At 35.0% G+C, this 21,095-nt stretch overlaps 1 protein-coding gene across 1 annotated transcript in view; it reads right to left on the bottom strand.

The window, feature by feature from the left end:
• Positions 1-18,100, bottom strand: part of TACR3 (tachykinin receptor 3) — a 76,639-nt gene extending 58,539 nt beyond the window's left edge. The window contains exon 1 of the mRNA XM_051967723.1: positions 17,529-18,100. Coding sequence (XP_051823683.1) covers positions 17,529-18,100 — 572 coding nt within the window. The remainder of the gene's footprint in view (positions 1-17,528) is intronic.
• Positions 18,101-21,095: the final 2,995 nt, after the last annotated feature.

The raw sequence follows: 21,095 nt of genomic DNA, 5'->3' as shown, positions 1-21,095 counted from the left end.
AATAAACTCTAACCAGAAATGGAATAAAACTATGATCACTTTATCAACGGAAAGATCATAATCCCATTAGAAGGTGAAGACATCAATTTCCAATAAAATTACAGCAGAATCTGCATAGACTCTTACAGTTTACTATAATGGAATTAATTTGCATAACAACTTTAAATTAAGCCATGAAGCTGAGAGGAATAGCAACCCCAAAGAGGAAATTTAAAACTTTCCTTAAATTGTAATTAGCAATAGTAATCACAAATGACTTTGTAAAAATGCCAATAAATTTATTTTAAGTATGATAATGTATAATGCAGTTGAAATTCTACTGTAAGATATTTTTATATTCCTTAAATTTCTGAAGTCATTAGTTGATTTTTTAAATATGTCCCTTTCACATGAGTGCATTTTCTAATAAGAGACTAATGTTTTCTTCAATGCCAAGCATCATTTCTGGAAAAAAGTTTAAATTTAGCAATCATCTTTCTTCATTTGAGTGCTTTTTATACACTCATGCATCTTAAAAATAGTGAAAATATTTTGTATATCTAATTTGCATTTGTGCCACATAAAGATTTAATATTGTTTAGCTTATGTTTAATTGTATTACAAAATTAGTTTATTTAAGAACTCAGGCTTTCATTTACTCCATTGTGATTTGTTATTCATTCAGAGAGATTGAGCCTTAGGGAGAATTAGGAATAACTGAGGGTGAGTTGTAAAGACATCATGTTCCTCCAAATTCAAAAATTAGGAAAGAAGAGAGAAGAATATGGTATAGAATCAAAAAGAACTAGAGTTATTCAGAAACTAAAATATAATTGAGCCCAGGAGAACTTGAGGCAGCATTAACATGGTAATTCTATATAATTATTTTACTTAATATTTTACTTTTCATACAATATGCTTTTTAACTTTGTACTCATGATATATATTATATATACATATATATATGTTTATATATATTTCAATTTACTTGTCTCTCCTGCTAGAACATGAGCTTCTTATGAGGAAGAATTGTTTCATTTGTTGTCCTTGTAGTCATATTATCTAACACAGTGCATAGCATACAGTAAACATTTAATAAACGATTGATTGAACAAGTGATATTATATTAAGATAAATATCATCAAAACTACAAAAGTTATGGTTAACTTTTAGGTAACTGTAGGACAAAGAAAGTGGTTATAGATAAACTTTATGCTTCATCATATTGAGTGATGAAGTATGTCATGCAAATTTAGGAAACAGTTTAAAGTGAATGACATACAGTCATTGTGTTAGAAGGGGGAAGGATGATTGTGTCAAAGGTAGAGTCACATACATCCTCCCTGACCACTGGATAGTATAAAGGATGGTTGGTCCTGAGGAGCAGCTGGATATGCCCTTCTTTTAAAAACCTAGAAAAATGTTGGCGAACAAACTCTTTTGTTTGTAAAGAGTTTTCAGACAAAGGTCCATCTATGATGTTGCACTCTAGGGACATGGCTCAGTGGAAGTGGATGTGCTTATTATTTCACTGATCACTAGCAGCAGTAGAAATAAGAAGATGTCCCTGCAGTCTTGTTAGCAATCCTGGTTTAAGACAAGACTTTTGCATGCTTGCATAGCAGAGTATTGTAAATTCCTGACCCTAAATTTTACCTTGCTCTCATAATTATCTGCCACCCAGAGGGTGAATTAGTTGACTCTACATAACCTGAAAATAATGTCACATTTTATTATCAACATAGCCAAACCCTGTAAAACCTTAGATTTACAAGGGACCTTACAGATACCTCCTTTTCATTTTATAGATAAAATAAATTAAATGCAGAGAGGTTAAGTGATTTGCCAAAATTTTACAGTTAAGAACCAAGATACAATTGACTCTAGGAACTCTAACTCAAAATGCCTATTACTAATTTTATGGTTATTAGATAGTTATCAATATCATCATTGTTCAAGAATCCCCTGATCTTAACATCCAACCTTCTAGTCCAGTTGAACTAGGTATTCATCTTTATCAAGTTTAATTTAAGGGCATCATTCAACTTCATCTGTGTTAACTTAAACTAATTAAGTGAGAAGTTATACTGTCTGGATTGTTGAGTGACCTTGAAATATTATGACAATTCACGAATACTCACCATCCTCTAAGACTTGATACACTGTGAAAATAATGCATTAATTTACTTACGAAAACTTGACTAGCATGCTTGACTTTGTGCTCCAACTTATAGCACAAGCACAATGAAAAAAAAAAACCCTATTTTTAAAAAACTAGACAATGAGTCACAGTCCAAGTTCATGAACAAGGTATAGCAAGAAGATATTTGGTTGCACTAAAAGAAGCATAGTGTCTGGACAGGGTCCTCAAACTTTTAAAATAGGGGGCCATTTCACTGTCCCTCAGACTGTTGGAGGGCCGGAGTATAATAAAAACAAAAACTTTGTTTTGTGGGCTTTTAAATAAAGAAACTTCATAGTCCTGGGTGAGAGGGATAAACATCCTCAGCTGCCGCATCTGGCCTGCGGGCCATACTTTGAGGATCCCTGGGAGCAATAAAGTTGATAATTCCTCCATATTCTGCCTTAATCAGTTGCCATCTTGAATAGCTGGTCTTCAATTGTAGGAGTGAAGGGATTGGGAATCCTGTTATAGGTGGAACAAATGAATTGTCTACTAATATTTATTTCTAGAAGAAAAACTTTATCAGAGATAAAATAGCCATCTTCAAATATTTGAAAGGTTTTCATGGGAAAATGCCATTATTATTTTCCAGTCAATCTTAAGGGATAAAATTGGTACTAATGGCTAGAAGTTTTTAGGATTTGGGCTTAACAAAAGGTAGAAAAAAACTGCTAAAAATTAGGTCTGCCTAAAAATGGAATAAGTAACTTTTGTATGTAGTAAGTTTCTTGTAACTGGAAATCTCCAAATAAATGGATGGATAAAGTATCCATCCACCCTCCTTTTGGAGACTTTCAATTATAAGAAATTAATTGTAGATGCTACTTAGGATCTGGGCTATGAATTGATCTAGATTAGGGATTTTTAACCTGGTATATAAAAACTCCTTAAATATCTCTGGATATTCAAAGGGCTCATGAACTTAAATTGGGGAAAAACAGTCATTTTGGCCATCTGTTTTGTTGCTGCTCCACTGAAATATTACTTTCATGCTTATGCCATCAATTCCTATGGGAATTCATACATTCAGTTTTGGAACTGTATTGAATATGATCTAGCTGGATAATATACCAAATCTAGTCCCAAACCAGGTCAGTTGGGTCTTATGGATCCAACTTACCAATTCCTCTGGCTCACTATCTATCTATGTATCTATGTATCTATGTATCTATCTACTTTACCTCTACCTTTTAGAATACAGTCTCATTGTATCACTTAATAAATATGTAATAAATACCTTTTTGTTCATTTGTTAATTGTTATTTCTTATGACACAATAATATTCATGATATTTATATACTACATTTTTACTTAATCATTCCCAATTATAGGTAAATGTTCTTTCCAAAATTATTGTTATTTTTTGTTACCATGAAAAAAAAATCAAGAATATAGTAAGAACTTTATATTATGAGGTTACAATTGCTAGAGAGGTCCTCAGCTTATTTCTGGTTGATGAGTTTGGAAAGATCTGGTTGAGTCTGTGTTGCAACACAATTATTAAGCCCATCTTCTGGATTTCATCATAATAAATTAGTTGTTTGGTTGCTGCCTCTCAGAAAATAGAAGACAAAAGTCTAATCTAGTTGAAGAGAATGCCCAGAAAATCTGCTATTGATAAAGAAATAGATTTGACTCAACATAAGGGTAAAAAACTGCTAAAAATTAAATTGTCTAAAAATTGAATGAACAATTATTTCAGCAGTGAGTTACTTGTAACCAGAAGTTTTCATATGGATGGATGGATAGATGACCTATCCACTCTACATTTGGAGACTTTTAGTTATAAGAAATTCACTGGTAGATGCTACTCAGAATGATTATACAGTCTGGAAGCAATAAATGATAACAGGTTCTTTCAAATGTATTTTAAGATTCAAATGTTGCCTTAAAATAATAAAATTTTAATATCTTGAAGGAATATCAGATAGTATTCATAGCAGTGATTCTTATATCTGCCTATTTTACCTTTTGCCAGTCCAGTGAAATCTATGGACCCCTTTTCAGAATAATGTTTGTTGCTACATTAATAAATACAAGAAATGATAAATTTTAGTTGGAAGTTAGTAAAAATAAAACTGTTTTCCCCCCGATTAAGTTCACGAGCTCTTTGAAATCTATCCATAGATACTTAAGGAGTTTTTAAATACCAGGTTAAAAATCCCTAATCTAGATCAATTCATAACCCAGATCCTAAGTAGCATCTACAATTAATTTCTTATAATTGGAAGTCTCCAAAAGGAGGGTGGTTGGATATTTTATCCATCCATTTATTTGGAAATTTCCAGTTACAAGAAACTACCTACAAAAGTTACTTAATCCATTTTTAGACAGACTAATTTGTAGCAGTTTTTTCTACCTTTTGTTAAGTCCAAATCCTAAAAACTTCTAGTCATTAGTACTAGTTTTATCCCTTAAGGTTGACTGGGAAAATAATAATGGCATGTTCCCATGAAAACCTTTCAAATATTTGAAGATGGCTATTTTATCCCTGATAAAGTTTTTCTTCTAGAAATAAATATCAGTAGACAATTCATTTGCTCCACCTATAACAGGATTCCCAATCCCTTCACTCTTTGGCTACATCCTAGCTAAAATGTAGCACCTACAATTGAAGACAGCTATTCAGGATGGCAACTGATTAAGGCAGAATATGGAGGAATTATCACCTTTATTGCTCCCAGGGGTCCTCAAAGTATGGCCCACGGGCCAGATGTGGCAGCTGAGGACGTATATCCCCCTCACCCAGGGCTATAAAGTTTCTTTATTTAAAAGCCCACAAAACAAAGTTTTTGTTTTTACTACAGTCCGGCCCTCCAACAGTCTGAGAAACAATGAATTGGTCCCCCATTTAAAAAGTTTGAGGACCCTGTCTAGAAACTATGCTTCTTTTAGTGCAACCAAATACCTTCTTGCTATATCTTGTTCATGAACTTGGACTGTGACCCATTGTCTAATTTTTAAAAAATAGAAAGCTTTTTTTTTTTCATTGTGCTTGTGCTATAAGTTGGAGCACAAAGTCAAGCATGCTAGTCAAGTTTTCGTAAGTAAATTAATGTTTTATTTTCACAGTGCATCAAGTCTTAGAGGATGGTAAGTATTCTTGAATTGTCATACTATTTCAAGGTCACTGAACAATCCAGACAGTATAACTTCTCACTCTTATACTCTGACAAAAACAAAAGTAGTTATTTCTATGATATTTGGAATATGATTATTCATCTGTGTCTGAAAATTGAAAACTCTTTTCATCTTTGAGATTTATGCTCCATTTATGAGTTGCTGCAGCTTAACATGCAGTTTTGATTTGTGTCAAAGGAGTCTTGTCCAATTCTTTATTAACTACTGATCTTTATCTTCTGGGCTCTTAAGGCTGTGGAATACTGGCTGTCTCTAGTTGCTTACAGTGGAAAGCTATTCATTTTAATCCTTTCTTTTGTAGCTAAAATTGGATTACTTTAATCCCTTTTGATAAAAAAAAAATTATAGTCTTTGCTCTGAATGTTAGATAATCTAAATCTTTTTTTGATGAAAACTTTAAAATATCTGTATTTAATTCAGTTAAGGATAAAAGGTAAATATAATGAAGGTTTAAGGCTTAAGCATCCTTAGGCTAGTGTCATTTTGTTGCAGTCCCTCTTGTATATACATAAATTTAAAAATGGTGCTATTTTGTAGTCTTGTATTTTTAGAATTTCAAAAGGGTATCTTGATTAAAATTGAGAGGGTCTGTTCAGCATGGAAGCTTAATTCTTTCTTTGAATAGATGGCAGGTTTTTTTTTTTTTTTGGTGGATTAATAACCAGAACTGCTTTCTTCTTTCATTTGAAAATTCAAATTCTTGTTGAAAGAAAATGTTTTTCTTATTCGTAGTCTATCTACTGATAAGATAGTAATATTCAGCTTACTATAAATGTGATGTTCTTGAATTTGTCTTTGAAAGGATTTTTTTTCAAAGCTCTTTTCCCCCATGGAAATGAATATGCGGTATCTAAAATCTGTGGGAAATTCTTCAGTTTCTCTTTTCTTGTGAAAGGGAAAAGGAATAGATTCTCCACACAGTACATTTAGTGGAGCCATTCCTGCTCTAAAATTGTAGGCCTGAGCAAACTCTCAAAATTATTTGGAATAAATGTACTGGTCATCATTAACTGAAGCAGAATCACTCTATGTACTTTGTAATCTGCTTACGGAAGTGGGTATGAGAAAATAAAAATCAAAGTTGACGCTGGAACATGAATGAGAAAATAAATGTCCATTTTGAGAACTAATAGTAGAATTCAAATGATAATAAAAACGCATTTTATTAAAACCTGAACTATCTGGCTACAATAATCAATTAGTAGAAACACTGAACTGGTATTTCTCTCTTTCCCTTCTAATAAATAAGCTTCATTGTAACCACTCTAAGCAGATGTAAGAATTCTAAAGTTTCCCCAGAAGGAGATTCAAAACTTTTCAGTATATCCTGTCATATTGGCAATTTTGCTGTCAGGAAGTTCTTGCTTATGAATAAATTAGTCTTATAAATATCAAAAAAAAAATAAGCTGTATGTGTGAGCTGGCCAGCCTTAAGAGAAGTCAGGATAGCATAGGGTATTGTAAAAGGGTAATCAATGGGGTATTTTTTCCACTTTATTTATTTTTTTTTGCAGCAAATCAAATATCATAGAAATATACTAAAAGAAAAATGTATAGTTCTTTCCTTCAAGAAAATTGTAACCTAGTTTTGGAGAGTTTGGTCATAAATCTATGTTTGAATTAAAGAATCTACATGATTCTGCTCACTAAGAAGAATGTTATCCATACAGATTGTAAGTAAAAAAAGCATAAGCTCATAGAATTTTAGAGTTCAAAGAGACCTCAGTGATGTAATAAAACTCACCTTAAGCATGACCTCCTTCTGCAACATCCCTAAAAATGGGTATCCAGCTTCATTTAGTACAGGAATAGGGGACTCTTTTTTTTTTTTTTTTTGCCAAGGGCCATTTGGATATTTATAACATAATTTGTGGGTCAAACAAAATTATCAACTTATACAACTAAAGCAATGGCAGGTTGTGCTATCTAGTTTTCATCATCTGCAGTTGACACATGACTTTTTAAGGCCTTATACAGCCTATGTGCTGAATATTCCCCATTTCTGATCTAGTAGAATTCATCCAAGAATAGGAAACTGGATTACACAAAAATTCTAAATTGAAATATTTGGAGACAGCAAAAAGGTGTCCCAGTCACCTCTTTCTTGTCCAAAGTAAACATCTTCCATTTTTACAAATGATCCCTGTATAATGTGTAAGAAAGATCTTTAGGAGCTATCTAGTCCAATGAATAAGGGCTATAACCAAGATCTGAACCCAAATCTTCTGATTTAAATTCAATTTAATAAGCAACAATGTTCTATAAATAACCTTCTATGTCAACATTCTTGAATAGATTCTGGGGACAAAAAATTAAAAAAGTAAAACAGCAACAAAACCACAAACCAAAAATACCCTTCAAAGAGCTTGCATTTTATACCAGTGATCTTTCCATTATACTGCATTGCCTCCCATATTGGTTTTTCTTTGCACCCATTTTAGCTTGACTTTCTGTTAGCTTGATATTTTTTATTCTTCTATACTTTTATACTATTAGCATTCTACCAGCATCACCAATTAGCAAAATACCCCAAAGAAAAGGTGCTGAACAAAATACTTAAGTCAATGTTTGTTTTCTTTCCCATATCTTTAAAATCTAGAGGTTGGCTGAGATAAATGTTCAAGAGATTTAAATAATTCAGATCTTGAAAAAACTTGATGACACCTTCCTTTGCTCTTTTCTATTTGCTCCAAGAATACAGATTAAATGTCTCACAGATCCCAACTCAAGATCCTCATTTCTACTTAATGAATACATTTACAGCATTAGCTATAAAGTGAACCAGACTCTTCACCTCTCTTTAGTTCCTTTTTCCTTCTTTTATATCCCTTCAACAAATATGATGTTCAAAAGATCCTAAAATATAGATTCAGATTGGAGTTAATATATAAAATATTGGCTTCCTACCAGGGAAAATGCTGCAAAGACAAAATCTAGATTGAAAAGTGAAGAAAACTGCTAGGAATGTTATAGCCCACACAAAGAAGGTAAGGTTTCTCCTCTGTTTAAGGAAGGGTCAACCTCTCCATCTATTGGCTGCTGCTTTTTTTTCCTTAAATGTGATTCCCAGATATTGGCACTTTTATGAGTATGATAAACAGCAGAATTGTAAGCCATGTTTTTAATTCAAAGTACCCAATGCCTAAATCAATAGCGACCAGTCCATCAATTTTGAACAAAACCAAGAACCTGCCCATTGCACCCTCAAATTTCTTCTTAATAAACTTGGATATAGACATGTATATTTTTGTATGTGGGATGTCATTTCTCCATTTAGTGACTTAAGACAAAGTCATTCATTTAGAAAGCTTTTGTTGCTAAATAGAAGAGAAAGTAGATAGGACAATCTGATTGGCACTCCAGCAAGCCATTTTAAAGTCACAGTATTATTATAGATGATTTTTATCATAGTTGAGTATTGCAGCTATCACTTCTCTTATTCTGTGCTTAATAGAACAGTCTAGCTTTTCTTAGTGCTGTGATATATTTCTGATTTATATTAACCCTGGAATAAACTAAAATCTTAAACATTTTTTCCATCACCTTGGGAAAACTATGAAATAGGGGAAGTTTACTGAAAGATAAGATCAGGAATGTTGATTTCTAAGTTGTGTATATAAAAAAAACAAACTATAGAGTTTGTAATGCTGCCACCCTGTCCTTGACATTGGCTATTTGTCCAGGAACAAATGCTTGAGGTTTCTACCCTATCTGCAATATATACTCTAGTAGAGATAATCTACTTATTTTTGGAGTGAACTTTTACTCAGGAATTAATTATGAAATTTATAGTACCAGGCACAGCTAGGTGGCACAGTGGATAGATCATCAGCCCTGGAGTCAGGAGGACCTGACTTCAAATGTGACCTCAGACACTTAACACTTCTAAGATCTGTGACCTGGGCAAGTCACTTAACCTCAATTGCCTCAGCAAAAAGAGAAAAAAGAAAGAAAGAAAGAAAGAAAGAAAGAAAGAAAGAAAGAAAGAAAGAAAGAAAGAAAGAAAGAAAGAAAGAAAGAAAGAAAGAAAGAAAGAAATTTACAATACCAGTATATTGGTGGTTATGACTATCACCTTGGGCTTCTAGTCAGAATTTTATGATTCCAGAGATGGAGATCTCTGAGTTTTAGGTTGCCTAGGCAGAAGTTCCTTTCCCTAATAAATACTTGCTACTTCTTCTTGACCACTGATCCCTTCTGTGTCCCTCTCCATTGTGTTCTATCATTCCACTGTGCTCCATGAAATCTCTATTTCACTATTAATAAATTTCCTTTCATATTTGACTCAGTCATCCCCCTAGAAATCATTTAATTTTTTCAGCATATGCTTGTCTCCTTCAAAAGAATGATAATTTCTTGAGATCAGGGACAGTTCTATATTTGATATTGTATTATGAAGCTCCACCACAATACTGACATCTAGCAGAAAATTAATACATTTTTATTAAATTTACCTGAGTGATGGAAAGAAGACCTGGAAGCAATAAAACTACTATAAGAAAAGATTTGTCCATACTTTAGGGAAAATGTGAAGGAATAAATGAGCAAAATAGGAACTGCAAATTATAAAAATTTGTTTTGGTTGAGGAGAGTTAGGATTGAAAAGCTTTCATAGATAAGGTTAAATGAGTATGATACCGTCAAATGAGGAAATCTCTTGATTTTTCATTATCCTTCACCTTAAATACCCAATCTGTTTGCCAAATTAATCGCCTCATTTCTCACCCTTGATCCCTTATCTCTACTTACACAGTTTAAGTAAGTAAGGCTCTAAGACTATTGCAAAGATCTCCTAATTGGTCTCCATCCTTTAAGTCACTTATCCACTTGAATAGATCTTCTGTATAGATAGTAGAGTCATTTGTTTCCCCTTAAGTGAAGATTTGACTGTTATTCCCCTACTCAATTAAATGTAGCAGCTCTTTACTGTGTCTGGGGCAAAATTTAAATTTGTCTGTTTGGTTTTTAAAGCCCTTAAAAATTTTGTCCTCAATTTCTTTTTCTACCCCATTATATTTTACTCTCTTTTCATAATTTTATAGCCCAGCCAAACTGGTGTTCTCTCTGTTACTTAAACACAACTCTATATGCCTTATCTCTGTGTCTTTGAATTATTTGACCCTCATACTTGGATTTCACTCATTCCCCAGTTCTACTCATAGCATCAGCCACTTCTTTCAAAACTCTTTCCAAATATCACTTGCTCTATAAAGTACTGTGAAATTAAAAATTGAAACCTCATTTTATTATTATTTATTTGTTATTGCAATTGTATATAATCACTGGAATCAATATTTATGTATCAGATTTGGACTTGATAGTATAAATCTTAGTGGCAGAATTTGTTTAATTTCCCTATTCCTATGTACTAAGTCAAACCATCAAGACTTGAATCTGTTAGCTTATGCAGACTATGGTGGGTGTGAGTCAACCTTGTAATAAGATATTTGCTCAACATAAAACTTTCCAGAGCATATTAGTAAATCCTGTGCTTTTCCTGTTCTGGGTTCTGGAAATCCACCCTCACCCGAGTAAAGCCAAGAAAAGCCCATTCTCCATTTTTATGTTAGGTCATAGTCCTAGTTTAGTTTATATTAGCCAACTACTTTTGGCATATAGATATATACCCAATCACATTCAAAACTTTTGGCCTCAGTTTCTCTTTATCATGTTTTTTTTTTTAATTTGTATTTTTTTAAAAATTTATTTTGCCTATGCTTAACATTTACATGTGATTCTCAAAGTGATATAAGCATCTTGAAAACAAGAATTATTTCATTGTTTTGGGTTTTACATCCCTAGAACCTAACAGAATGTGTGGTACATGCTAATTGCTCAATAAGTACTTACTGATTAATAGAATTTAAAACTATGGAACTTGAATACCATCTAACACAGAAATGAAAGCCATTGTAAATGACATAACAGCATAGGTGATAACAGATAGGTGAAAAGTGTTTCAAAACAAGTAGTACCTAAGAAATGTCCAGGTAATACAGGAATGAAGAAATATTAGATATAAGGAAACCAAGGGGAAAGTCAGTAATCAAATGACTATGCAATAAAGGAAATGTATGAAGGATTTGGTGACTGGTAAAAGAGAGGGAGGAGTCAAAATTTTCAAAATTGTACTTCAAGTTTGACTAAAAATATGACTCTTCAAGATACTTGGAAATTCCTCCTTTTCCCTAAATTAAGCTCATTCCTCTCTACTCTGTCTTTAACTGAGATGAAGAAGAGATAATAACTGTGTTTGTTTGTTTTTGAATCTAGGTCTCCCTATTGTGCCCAGATTGAAAGTGCAAAGGCCATTTATGTGCCTGTTCTGATCTAATCTCCATTGATAATCTGGGTCAGTTAGCCTACTTCTCAGGCAGCTTTGGGCACCCTTTCTGGAGTGGCGATGGGGGATTATTACTGTATTGGTTCTGAATTAGGGTAAATATTCAATCTTCTTAGGCCATTACAATGTACAACTCCTGAGCTCAAGTGATCTATATGTTACTTTATTCTGTCTGCCTTGATTTTCTCCACTATAAAATGGGAAAAATAATAATATTTATCTCATAAGTTTGTTGTTAGGATCAAATAAGATGTTTATAACACATATGGATTTTTGTCCATGGGGTTTTCCTGGCAAAGATATTGCACTGGTTTACCATCTTCTGCTCCCATTTTATAAATGAGAAACTGAGGCATAAGAAGTTACTGTATCCTGATTGCTGATTTGAAGCATTTCTGTGCATGCAGTGTTATGCCATCATTTCTTCCCCATATCCCTTGACCATCTCCATTCCAATTTGAACTTTGTTGAATATGTCCTTCTATGTTAGGCCCAACTTTCCCTATAATTACATATTTTATATATATCTTGTTCAGATCTTTGCATCTAATAAGAATTTAGTAGCTCTACATCTACATCTACCTCTCTGTCTGTATATCTATCTATCTAGACATATCTATAAATATATACATATATATCTATAATGGAACATTAGATTGTAGATAAATCATGAGATTGTGTAGTGTACATGACTATCTTTCCATTTAAAATGTCAGATAAATGTCTTGCATTTCTGATTCTATGAGTGGAGAGATTTCTTATTGTTGAAGACATTCTTATTGTTGTAACCTGCAACTTTTTCTTGTTGCTATAACTTCTGAAAGTCAAGGAGAATGCTTGAAGAGAAACAGTTAATATAGAATTTAAGTAGTGATAAATATTTAATTTAGATATTTTAAGTACTGATAGATTTCTTAAAAGCTTAAATATATGCATAATGTTTTCCATTAAATATAAACTTATATTTATATATAAATAAAACTGCTAATTTGTCTTTCATGTGATTTGGAGCTATTAGCCCAAATTATTCTAGGGTCTAAATAAAGACATTCATTAAATAAGTTATTCATTAAATACCATTCAAGAAAGCCATTCATTTAATTTGAATCTGAATTTACTAACAGGCAAGTAAGTATATTTTCTTCTATATCACATTTCTTGATCATCAAATAAATCTTTTGGATTGGTTCAGTTCAGGATTTTAGATTTGAGGAATGTCCTGGAAGAATTGTTGTACTTTTCACTTTTCTTATTCACTTATCAGGAAAAAAATGTATTATAATTACTTGTGAGTCAGTCTTATTTCCTTTAAGGTCTTTGGGAAGAAGGAGCTCTTTTTTTGTTTTTTGTATACACAAATAAATATAGGTGAATAGATGAATATCTATGCATATAAAAGATGTATTTGTATTTAATACATATATTTAATATATATATGTACACAAAAGAATACACATATCTATATTTATGTGTGTAATATGTATACATACATAGTCTATATTTATATCTATCTATTTATACACACACATACAGAGCACCTGAGCCTAATCATGTACTGTATATAGGTAATTAATAAGTATTTACCAAATAAAAGACTTTATAAATGCAAAGTCTATAACTGCTTTGCACAACAGAACAAAAAAGTAAATCTAATGTGGAATTTTCTGGTTTATTATATAATCTGTTAATTTTCATAATATCTCAAAAATTTTTTTTCAATCTATCCTGCCTTACCCAGTTTTCCAAAATAACATCCCTTCTCTTCTCTAAATAAACTTTTAGCCTCAGAACCATTCAAAAGGTACTATACCATCATGGAAAGTACACAGGATTTGAAGTCATAATCCTTGGATTTAAATCTTAGTTCTGTTTTATAGCTTTCTGCTTGGATTTTCTGGATGTAAAAGAGGTCCCTGAAACAAATCCTAAATTATAAGGTGCGCTTGGTATGTCTAGGACCCTTGGACTGACACAAGGATTTCCATTTGGATTTAACATCAAATTATGAAATATACAGCAATGCTCAAGTATCCTGTCTGGCTTCCTCTTTGTCCAAGGAAATCTAAAATGAGGGTTCTGCAAACTTTTTGAGAAGCTATAGGTAAGAACTAATGAGATCTAGAATTCCCAAATTCCCCAAAATTTCTGAGAAATTCATGTTCTCAAAGGTGAGCATTTCTCAACCATTTAAATTGTGAAATCCATTTGTAGATTTCTAAATTTACTATCATACTCAAGGTGAAATCAATATTTCTCATATAATTACATTTGTTTTTCTTTAGTTATAATAATGGGGGAAGTCACAAAACTTAAGATATTGCATATTTAATATTCTGATATTAAATATGCAATACCTTAAATTCCATGCTAGTGAATCACCTCACTTTTCTGAACCCAACGTCAAATCTGGCCTCATACTTACTTCTTTGTAATTCTGGGCATGTCACTTTACCACTCTGTTTATCAGTTTCCTTAACTATAAAATGAGATTAATAATAGCACCTACTTCCTTGGGTAGTTATGAAGATAAAATGGAATAATATTTTCATAGCACTTAATAAAACTTTAATGATATAAATGCTATTATTGTTGGCATATAAAATGCTCTAAGTCTGAAAATAGAGGTGGGGATAGTGGATGTTTAGCCTTTATTACATGACAAGGTTGGTTTTATATAATGGTATCTTTATCATAATGGATGACCAATGGGTAGGAAAGGGGGAAGAATATATTAAAAAATGAATTGATACAACAAAAGGCATTAATAAAAAATTAAAATTAACTGTCACAGATCATACTGCTACTACATCACCTCCCAAAAAAGTAATTAAAAATGAACAAATAGAATTCTATGAATTCTTTGTAAGAATGATCTTTTCATGAATCAAGGATATCCTTAATAAAACCATGTGATTGAAAGAGACACATATGTATATGTATATGTATACACACACACACACACACACACACACACACACACACACACAGCCTAAAGATGATCTATACCATTTCCCAAGGAACTGTATAGGTATTTAGGCTCCTTCTAATGAGACATGACCTGTGGCAAAAAGCCAGAGTCTATGTCCAAGAAGAAGAAAGAGAGAAGATGGAAAGGAGTAAAAGAAGGAGGAGGGGAGGAGGAAAAAGAGGAGGTGAAGGAGAAGAAGGAAAAGGAGGGAAGAAGGGGGGAGAAAGAATGAGGGGAGGAGAAGGAGAAGGAGGAGGAAGATCAAAGGAAGAGGAGGAGAAAAATGAGGGGAGGAGGAAAAAGAGGAAGAGGAGGAGGAGGAGGAGAAGGGGAAGAGGAGGAGAAGGAAAAGGAGAAGGAGAAGGAGGGGGGGAGAAGAAGAAGGAGAAGGAGAAAAAGAAGGAGGGGAGGAAGAGGAGAAGAGACAGATTCAGGAAAACTGACTAAAGGAATAAAACTCTCCCCTTCCCCCTCCCTCCCAGTCCAGTATCATGAGGAATAACTTCTTATTGTAACAATTGTAACAGTAATATACTACTTCATTAAGTTGGAATGCTTTAAGATATGCAACAAATACCCAAAGGCCAATACATGTTATCTTGTAACAGGGCAGAAATTGTTTATGGGCAATTAACATTCAGACCAAGCTCAGGGGATGGAGGTGGATAGGAAGGAAATAAAAAAAAAGAAGGGGTAGGGAAGAGGCAATTATAGGATTAAATTTGTAAATGCTGATTCATTATCCTCATCCCAGCCAGTGGCAAGCAGTCCCTGTTCCTCTAGTTTAATTATTTGTCATTTCTGTTGATTGATATTAAACCAAACCCAAAGTGGTTATTATTTCAGCACAGATAGAAATATGGATGAATGTTAAAGTTCTTTCATTTCAAAAAGGCTAGAGAGGTAGATAGATGAAAGATGAATATTAGAGTTATTTCAATTAAAATGATATATCTGCATTTATGTATATTTATATGTTACATTGAGAGATAACATCACCATAGTGATCTAAGCACTGTTTTCCAAAGTGGAAAGACCTTAGTTCAAATCTCACCTCTGGCACCCTGGGCAAGTTATTGTTCTTAGTGCTTTAAGTAACTCTCTAAAACAATAAGTAAATTGTAAAGAAAATCCTGACTTGCATTGGTAGAATCTCCTAAATCAAAGAAATCACAAAAGCAGTTCCTATCTCTATTATACATGTATATATCCATACATATATCCACATATTTGCCTAATACAGATTGAACCAAATGTTTGTGCAAGCAACTTTCATGATAGATAAGGATTTCACAGTTGTTTTTCCTTGGATGTGCTTCAATATGTTCATACCGAGAATGGAGATTCAACAAAGTTATTTTTATATTGTGGATGTTTTGAAAGGGCACAGTATCTATGTAACACTAATAATTTGGGCATCTTGGGAAAGGGCATTACCTCCCCTAAAATGAGGTTATGATGTGAAAGGATTTTGAAAAGTTGGAGTTCTTTACAAATATAAGTAATGTAATTTATAAGGAAGCAGTCTTTATGATGGGCAACACATACAATCTAACTCCTTTGGTCCTATTTAAAGGCAGACTTTTGCTGTCCATCTCCTCGGAAAAGGTAAATGATATACCTAGTATTGCACACTAATATGTCAGAGGGAGGACTTGAACCCAATTCTTCCTGACTTGGGCTAGCTCTTTATCCACTATGTCACTGCAAGATTGATAGAAAGAAATAGAGATAAAGAAAGAAAAAGAGACATTAAGATAATAGAAAAAAAAAGATATATAATAGAAAGATAGAGAAGATAATTGATGATCCCAATCCCTGATATCTGGGCAAGATATCGCTTTGCGAAACCGCTAGACCAGTCCCATTAGTGTGCTTTCCTGTTTTATGACAGAAGGAAAGGAGCGGGGCAGGGAGAGAAGCGGTCGGGGAGGTGTTGAGCCCCTCAGTGCCGTTTCTCTCTCTCTGCCTCAGCCTCTGCCTGCAGTTCCGCTGTGGGTCCTGCATCAAACGCAGGAAACTCTGCTGAGGCAGAGAGTCGCCAGTCCCAAACTGGGGTTGGATTGAGGGCTGTGCAAAGGGAACGGGGGCTTTAAAACCTCTAGGCACAAAATGGGATTGTGGGAAGAGGATGGAGAGATTCAGGCAGAGTCCTGGGACTAGAGGAAATAAAGTTTAAGCCAGCAACAGGTAAATGAAATTCCAAGCGGCCGGCCGAAGAATATTAGCCAGATTAATTAGGTTTGAGGTAATAATAATAATTAAGTTTTGGTTCAACTCTATCCATTCCACAAAGGCAGAGAAAGAAGTCAAGGTCATAGTCATTATTCCCCAGACTTCCCTCCCCACCTCAGCCTTTAATAGCCTGATTAAAGGAGAGAGTTTTTTCAAGTAATCCCAAACCAACCTAGCAAAAACGAATTGCTGCATAGGCACGTGGGAGAAAAATGAAATTAAAAGGGAACGTGGTAGAGTAGAATGAGAAATAATCCTGCAATCTAAGGATTTGGGTTCAAAAATTACTTAACATTGCCCCAGATCTCAGTGTCATCTGTAAAATAAAGGGATTGGATTGTATGTTCTTCGAAATCCCAGGTTGAAATTTAAGGTCCTAAGAGCTAGGATTATGAAGAAGAGGGCTATAATTCAGGACTCTTCTCTTTGGCAAAGAAAGAGTAAAAAAGGGGGAATTTTTCTTTCCAGGGAATACAACCTCCTTATATTATCCTTTCAAATTCTTATCTAACCTCTCTTCTCCCTCTTCCCTGCTATTTTCGCTCAGTTCCCAAATTACTGTCTCTTATTGCAAACTGGTTTGAGGATTCTTCCCTGGATGTTTCCTCTTCTCTTTTTAAATTCTCACTCACAGTCCTGCTCACTTCACTCCTGTCCTTTCCCTTCTTCCTTCTTACCTGTCCACCGCAATGGCAGTCATGGAATAGATGCTGGCGAAAACTGCAGTTATCGGGAAAAAGTTGTGAAAACGACAATAATTAGCTCCGAAATACCATTCGTTGTGCAGAGCGTAGATGAAATTGACCAAGGTGTTAAAGGCAGCCATGGAGGCGTCTGAGAAAGCCAGATTTACCAGAAAGTAGTTGGTTACCGTTCGCATGCGTTTGTGGGCCAGGATGATCCAAATTACTATAAGGTTCCCAAAGACAGCCACAGTCACTACCATGCCATAGGCAAGGGACCATAACGTGATACGCCAGGACGGCTGTACGAACTGGTTGGTGAGGTTTGCAGTTGGTTGCAAAGGCCCTGGGGAGGTAGTGGATAATACACCTCCGAGTAAATCCAGCGAAGGCAAGGCTGAAGAGAGGTTCCCTTCCTGGGCCATGAGTTGCATCCACTCACTTCTTGAGATTCCCGCTGCCTCCAGAGCTCCCGGGGTAGCAGAACTCAGATTTTCCCAGTCTGTGGTGCTGCCTCCACCAAAGCCCTCTGTCCAATTCGTAAATCCAGAGATAGATTCCATCATTGCATTTGCTGCTGAAGTCTCTCAAGTTAATCCACTCTCGTGCCACCCAGACCACGGATCCTCTCAGATTTCCCTGACTCCCTCCTTTTCTCTTCTCTCTCCTTCCAACGGAGCAATGCAAACGTCGTTTTCTACCTCTTGGAAAGCAAAGTGATACCCCGAGGATTAAACTGTATGGGTAGCAAAACACACTTCTACAGTCGAGAGAGATTTTGGGGCAGGAAGATGGAGGGACATGAGCAGGAAAGCTCTAGGCTATGGGAAGTATTATTGTCCTCTTGGCGGGGCTGGGATAACAGGGAGTGCAGCTCAAGCCGTCCTTCGCTCTGGGCTTGAAGTAACCGCGCTGCAGCAAACCTGCAAGTCCTTTATAGACTGAGCTGGCTCTCGGCTACGTCAGAGAGAAGCTAGAGTAGGGGCTCTTTAGGCTTAAGCAGAAGCTCTCAATCTCCGCCTTTCATTCATTCATTACCAGCTTTTTGGTAGGATGTGCCCGCCTGCTGGAGAGGCTTTGTCGTCATATACTTAGAAGCCGCCTGAAGCCTCGAGGCTCATTTACTTCCAGCGTTTAGCTGCTTTAGATACTCTTAGATGGTCATTTTGTGCTTATAGCAGATACCTATTCTAAAGCTCTCCGTGCTCCAGGAAATTCTCTTTAATCAAATGACTGTCCAGTTGATTTTTAAAGTATCTTATCGGGGCTATTGAAGGGATTGGGGAGAAAAGTCATAATTCATGCAAACTACAGATTTACATGCTTTTCTGTGACATTTCTGCTTCCAGTCAAATCCTTTTCATCTTTATCTTCCCAAGATTGTTCTTCTATTCACTGTTTCCCAGGCTTGAAATCTATACACTTCTTTCTCCCAACTTCTACTGTCAAGCAGGAAAAACAAAACAAAACAAAAAAAAAAAAAACTGCTCAGTGGAAATACTCTTAAATTAAAGGGGCGGGGGGGGGGTTTAGGGTGGGGGGCGTAAGTGGGGTGGTGGTGCGAAGGTTCCAATTCATCTAGTTTAGCCAACATTAGTGCAAGGGAGCAGAGGCAGCCAGAAGCTCGATTTCGGAAGATGGAATTCCAGGAGTTTAGACTTGGCGTGCCCAATGGTATTTGGCCGGACACCAATGAGGAAACTAGGACATGAAACACATGTAGGTGTGTGAGTTTTGTCAGAAGCCATCATAGGAGAAGTGTTGGATCTCCAGGTGGTCATTCAAATACAGGAGCTCAGGTGCCAGAGCTAGGAGGTGCAATATGAGATTCTCTCAGGATGGAAGAAATAATGGGGAGATACACTCATGCCTTTTACCCATTTTGGGTACTTGAGCAAACAACTTCTGGTGACTCCAAGAGAAGGCTTTCTTCTATTAAAAAAAAAAATTGTTGGAGGATGTTTACCTGTTTGTTTTGACTCTGACCTGGGAGTTCTTTTGTGTGAATTCTCTCTCTCTCTCTCTCTCTCTCTCTCTCTCTCTCTCTCTCTCTCTCTCTCTCTCTCTCTCTCTTTCTCTCTCTCTCTTTCTCTCTTTCTCTTTCTCTCTCTCTCTCTCTTTCTCTCTCTCTTTCTCTCTCTCTCTCTCTCTCTCTCTCTCTCTCTCTCTCTCTCTCTCTCTCTCTCTCTCTGTCTCTCTCTCTCTCTGTGTGTGTGTGTGTGTGTGTGTGTGTGTGTGTGTGTGTGTGTGTGTAGAAATCCATTTGGGAAAAGTCTGTCTGCCAAGGCTAATCAGCATATGCTCTGCAATTTATAGTCGTAGAAGACAGCTTGGTGACACTGAGAGATGAAGAAAATGTAGTTAACAAGCATTTATCAAGCTCTTCAAAAGTGCCAGGCACTATGTTAAACTCTGGAAATACAAATGAAATCTCCTTCTCTGCCCTTAAAATGCTTACATTCTAGTGAAGGAAAACAATGTAGAAAAGGAAGATGAAAAGGTCAGAGAAGAAGAAATGAAGTCCAGGGTGAAGAATAGAGGTTGGGGAGGAACTGAAATTCTAGGAGGAACCAGACAATGAGGAGAAGTCACAGGGAAAGAAGGTACTTCCAGTATTCAAAGTAGTTCAGAAGTGGAGTGAGTTCACAATTTTCTGACATGATAGATCAAGTCAAATGAAGTCAGGAGTACAAACAGAAGAAGAATAAAGACAAAGCAATAAATTCCTAAGAAAACATTTGAATTACTCTCCTGGTTCTCCTCTTTGCACCTTTCATGCCTCCACAAATTTTATCAACAACCAACCAGCAGGATGCTCATTAAAATATACAGATACAATCGATTGATTGTGGCTCTTTACAGGCAATCGACTATTAGTTACTCTAGTGACAAAGATGGAATTTTTCATTTTCTTAGGAAAATACTATTTACCTTAACAACTGATTGCTTTTCACCCCTCCAGTGATAGCATTGGGTTAAGGATAATCTGCCTTTTTCTTTATCTTATATATAAGATTTTCTTTTTTTTAAATATACTTTGTTGAAGTCTCTATATGCTGTCCATAGTTACCTTCGATAGGCCAGTCTAACACACATATATCAAAAAAGAAAGTGTGGTTAATTTTGGACCTTTACTGCATTGCTGAAATTTAGTGAAATTTTATCTTAGCATCTTGTGAACAAGAACAATTTAGTTAAAATAATGTGACCATATGGAGGGACTTCCTGTGATTGAACCCTAGATAGCATTCTTTTGACCAATCTTGTCCTTTTCTATACCTTGCCAGTGCTGTTTTATTCAGAATTGACTTCTTTGTTTCTGAAGTATGTCTTTCAGTGGGGACATTGTCTTGGAGGCCCTCTCCTCTTTCAAAGATGCCCCCTTTCAGGAGATATATAACTTGGAACTATCCTTCTACATTAAAAAGGTGGACATCAAAAGTTCAGCTTGAAATGAAAAATTACTCCCTTTAATCTACCAATGTTTAAGAGAACAGATAAATAATATTCTACTCTGCTGCCTTTTCCCCCAAGGAAAGTAGTTACCTGCTTCTGTATCCA

The sequence above is a fragment of the Antechinus flavipes genome, chromosome 6 (genome assembly GCF_016432865.1).
Source record: "Antechinus flavipes isolate AdamAnt ecotype Samford, QLD, Australia chromosome 6, AdamAnt_v2, whole genome shotgun sequence".
In the NCBI taxonomy this organism is placed as follows: domain Eukaryota; kingdom Metazoa; phylum Chordata; class Mammalia; order Dasyuromorphia; family Dasyuridae; genus Antechinus; species Antechinus flavipes.
The sequence above is the reverse complement of the archived record's forward strand: the minus strand, read 5'-3'. Positions and strand labels throughout refer to the sequence as shown.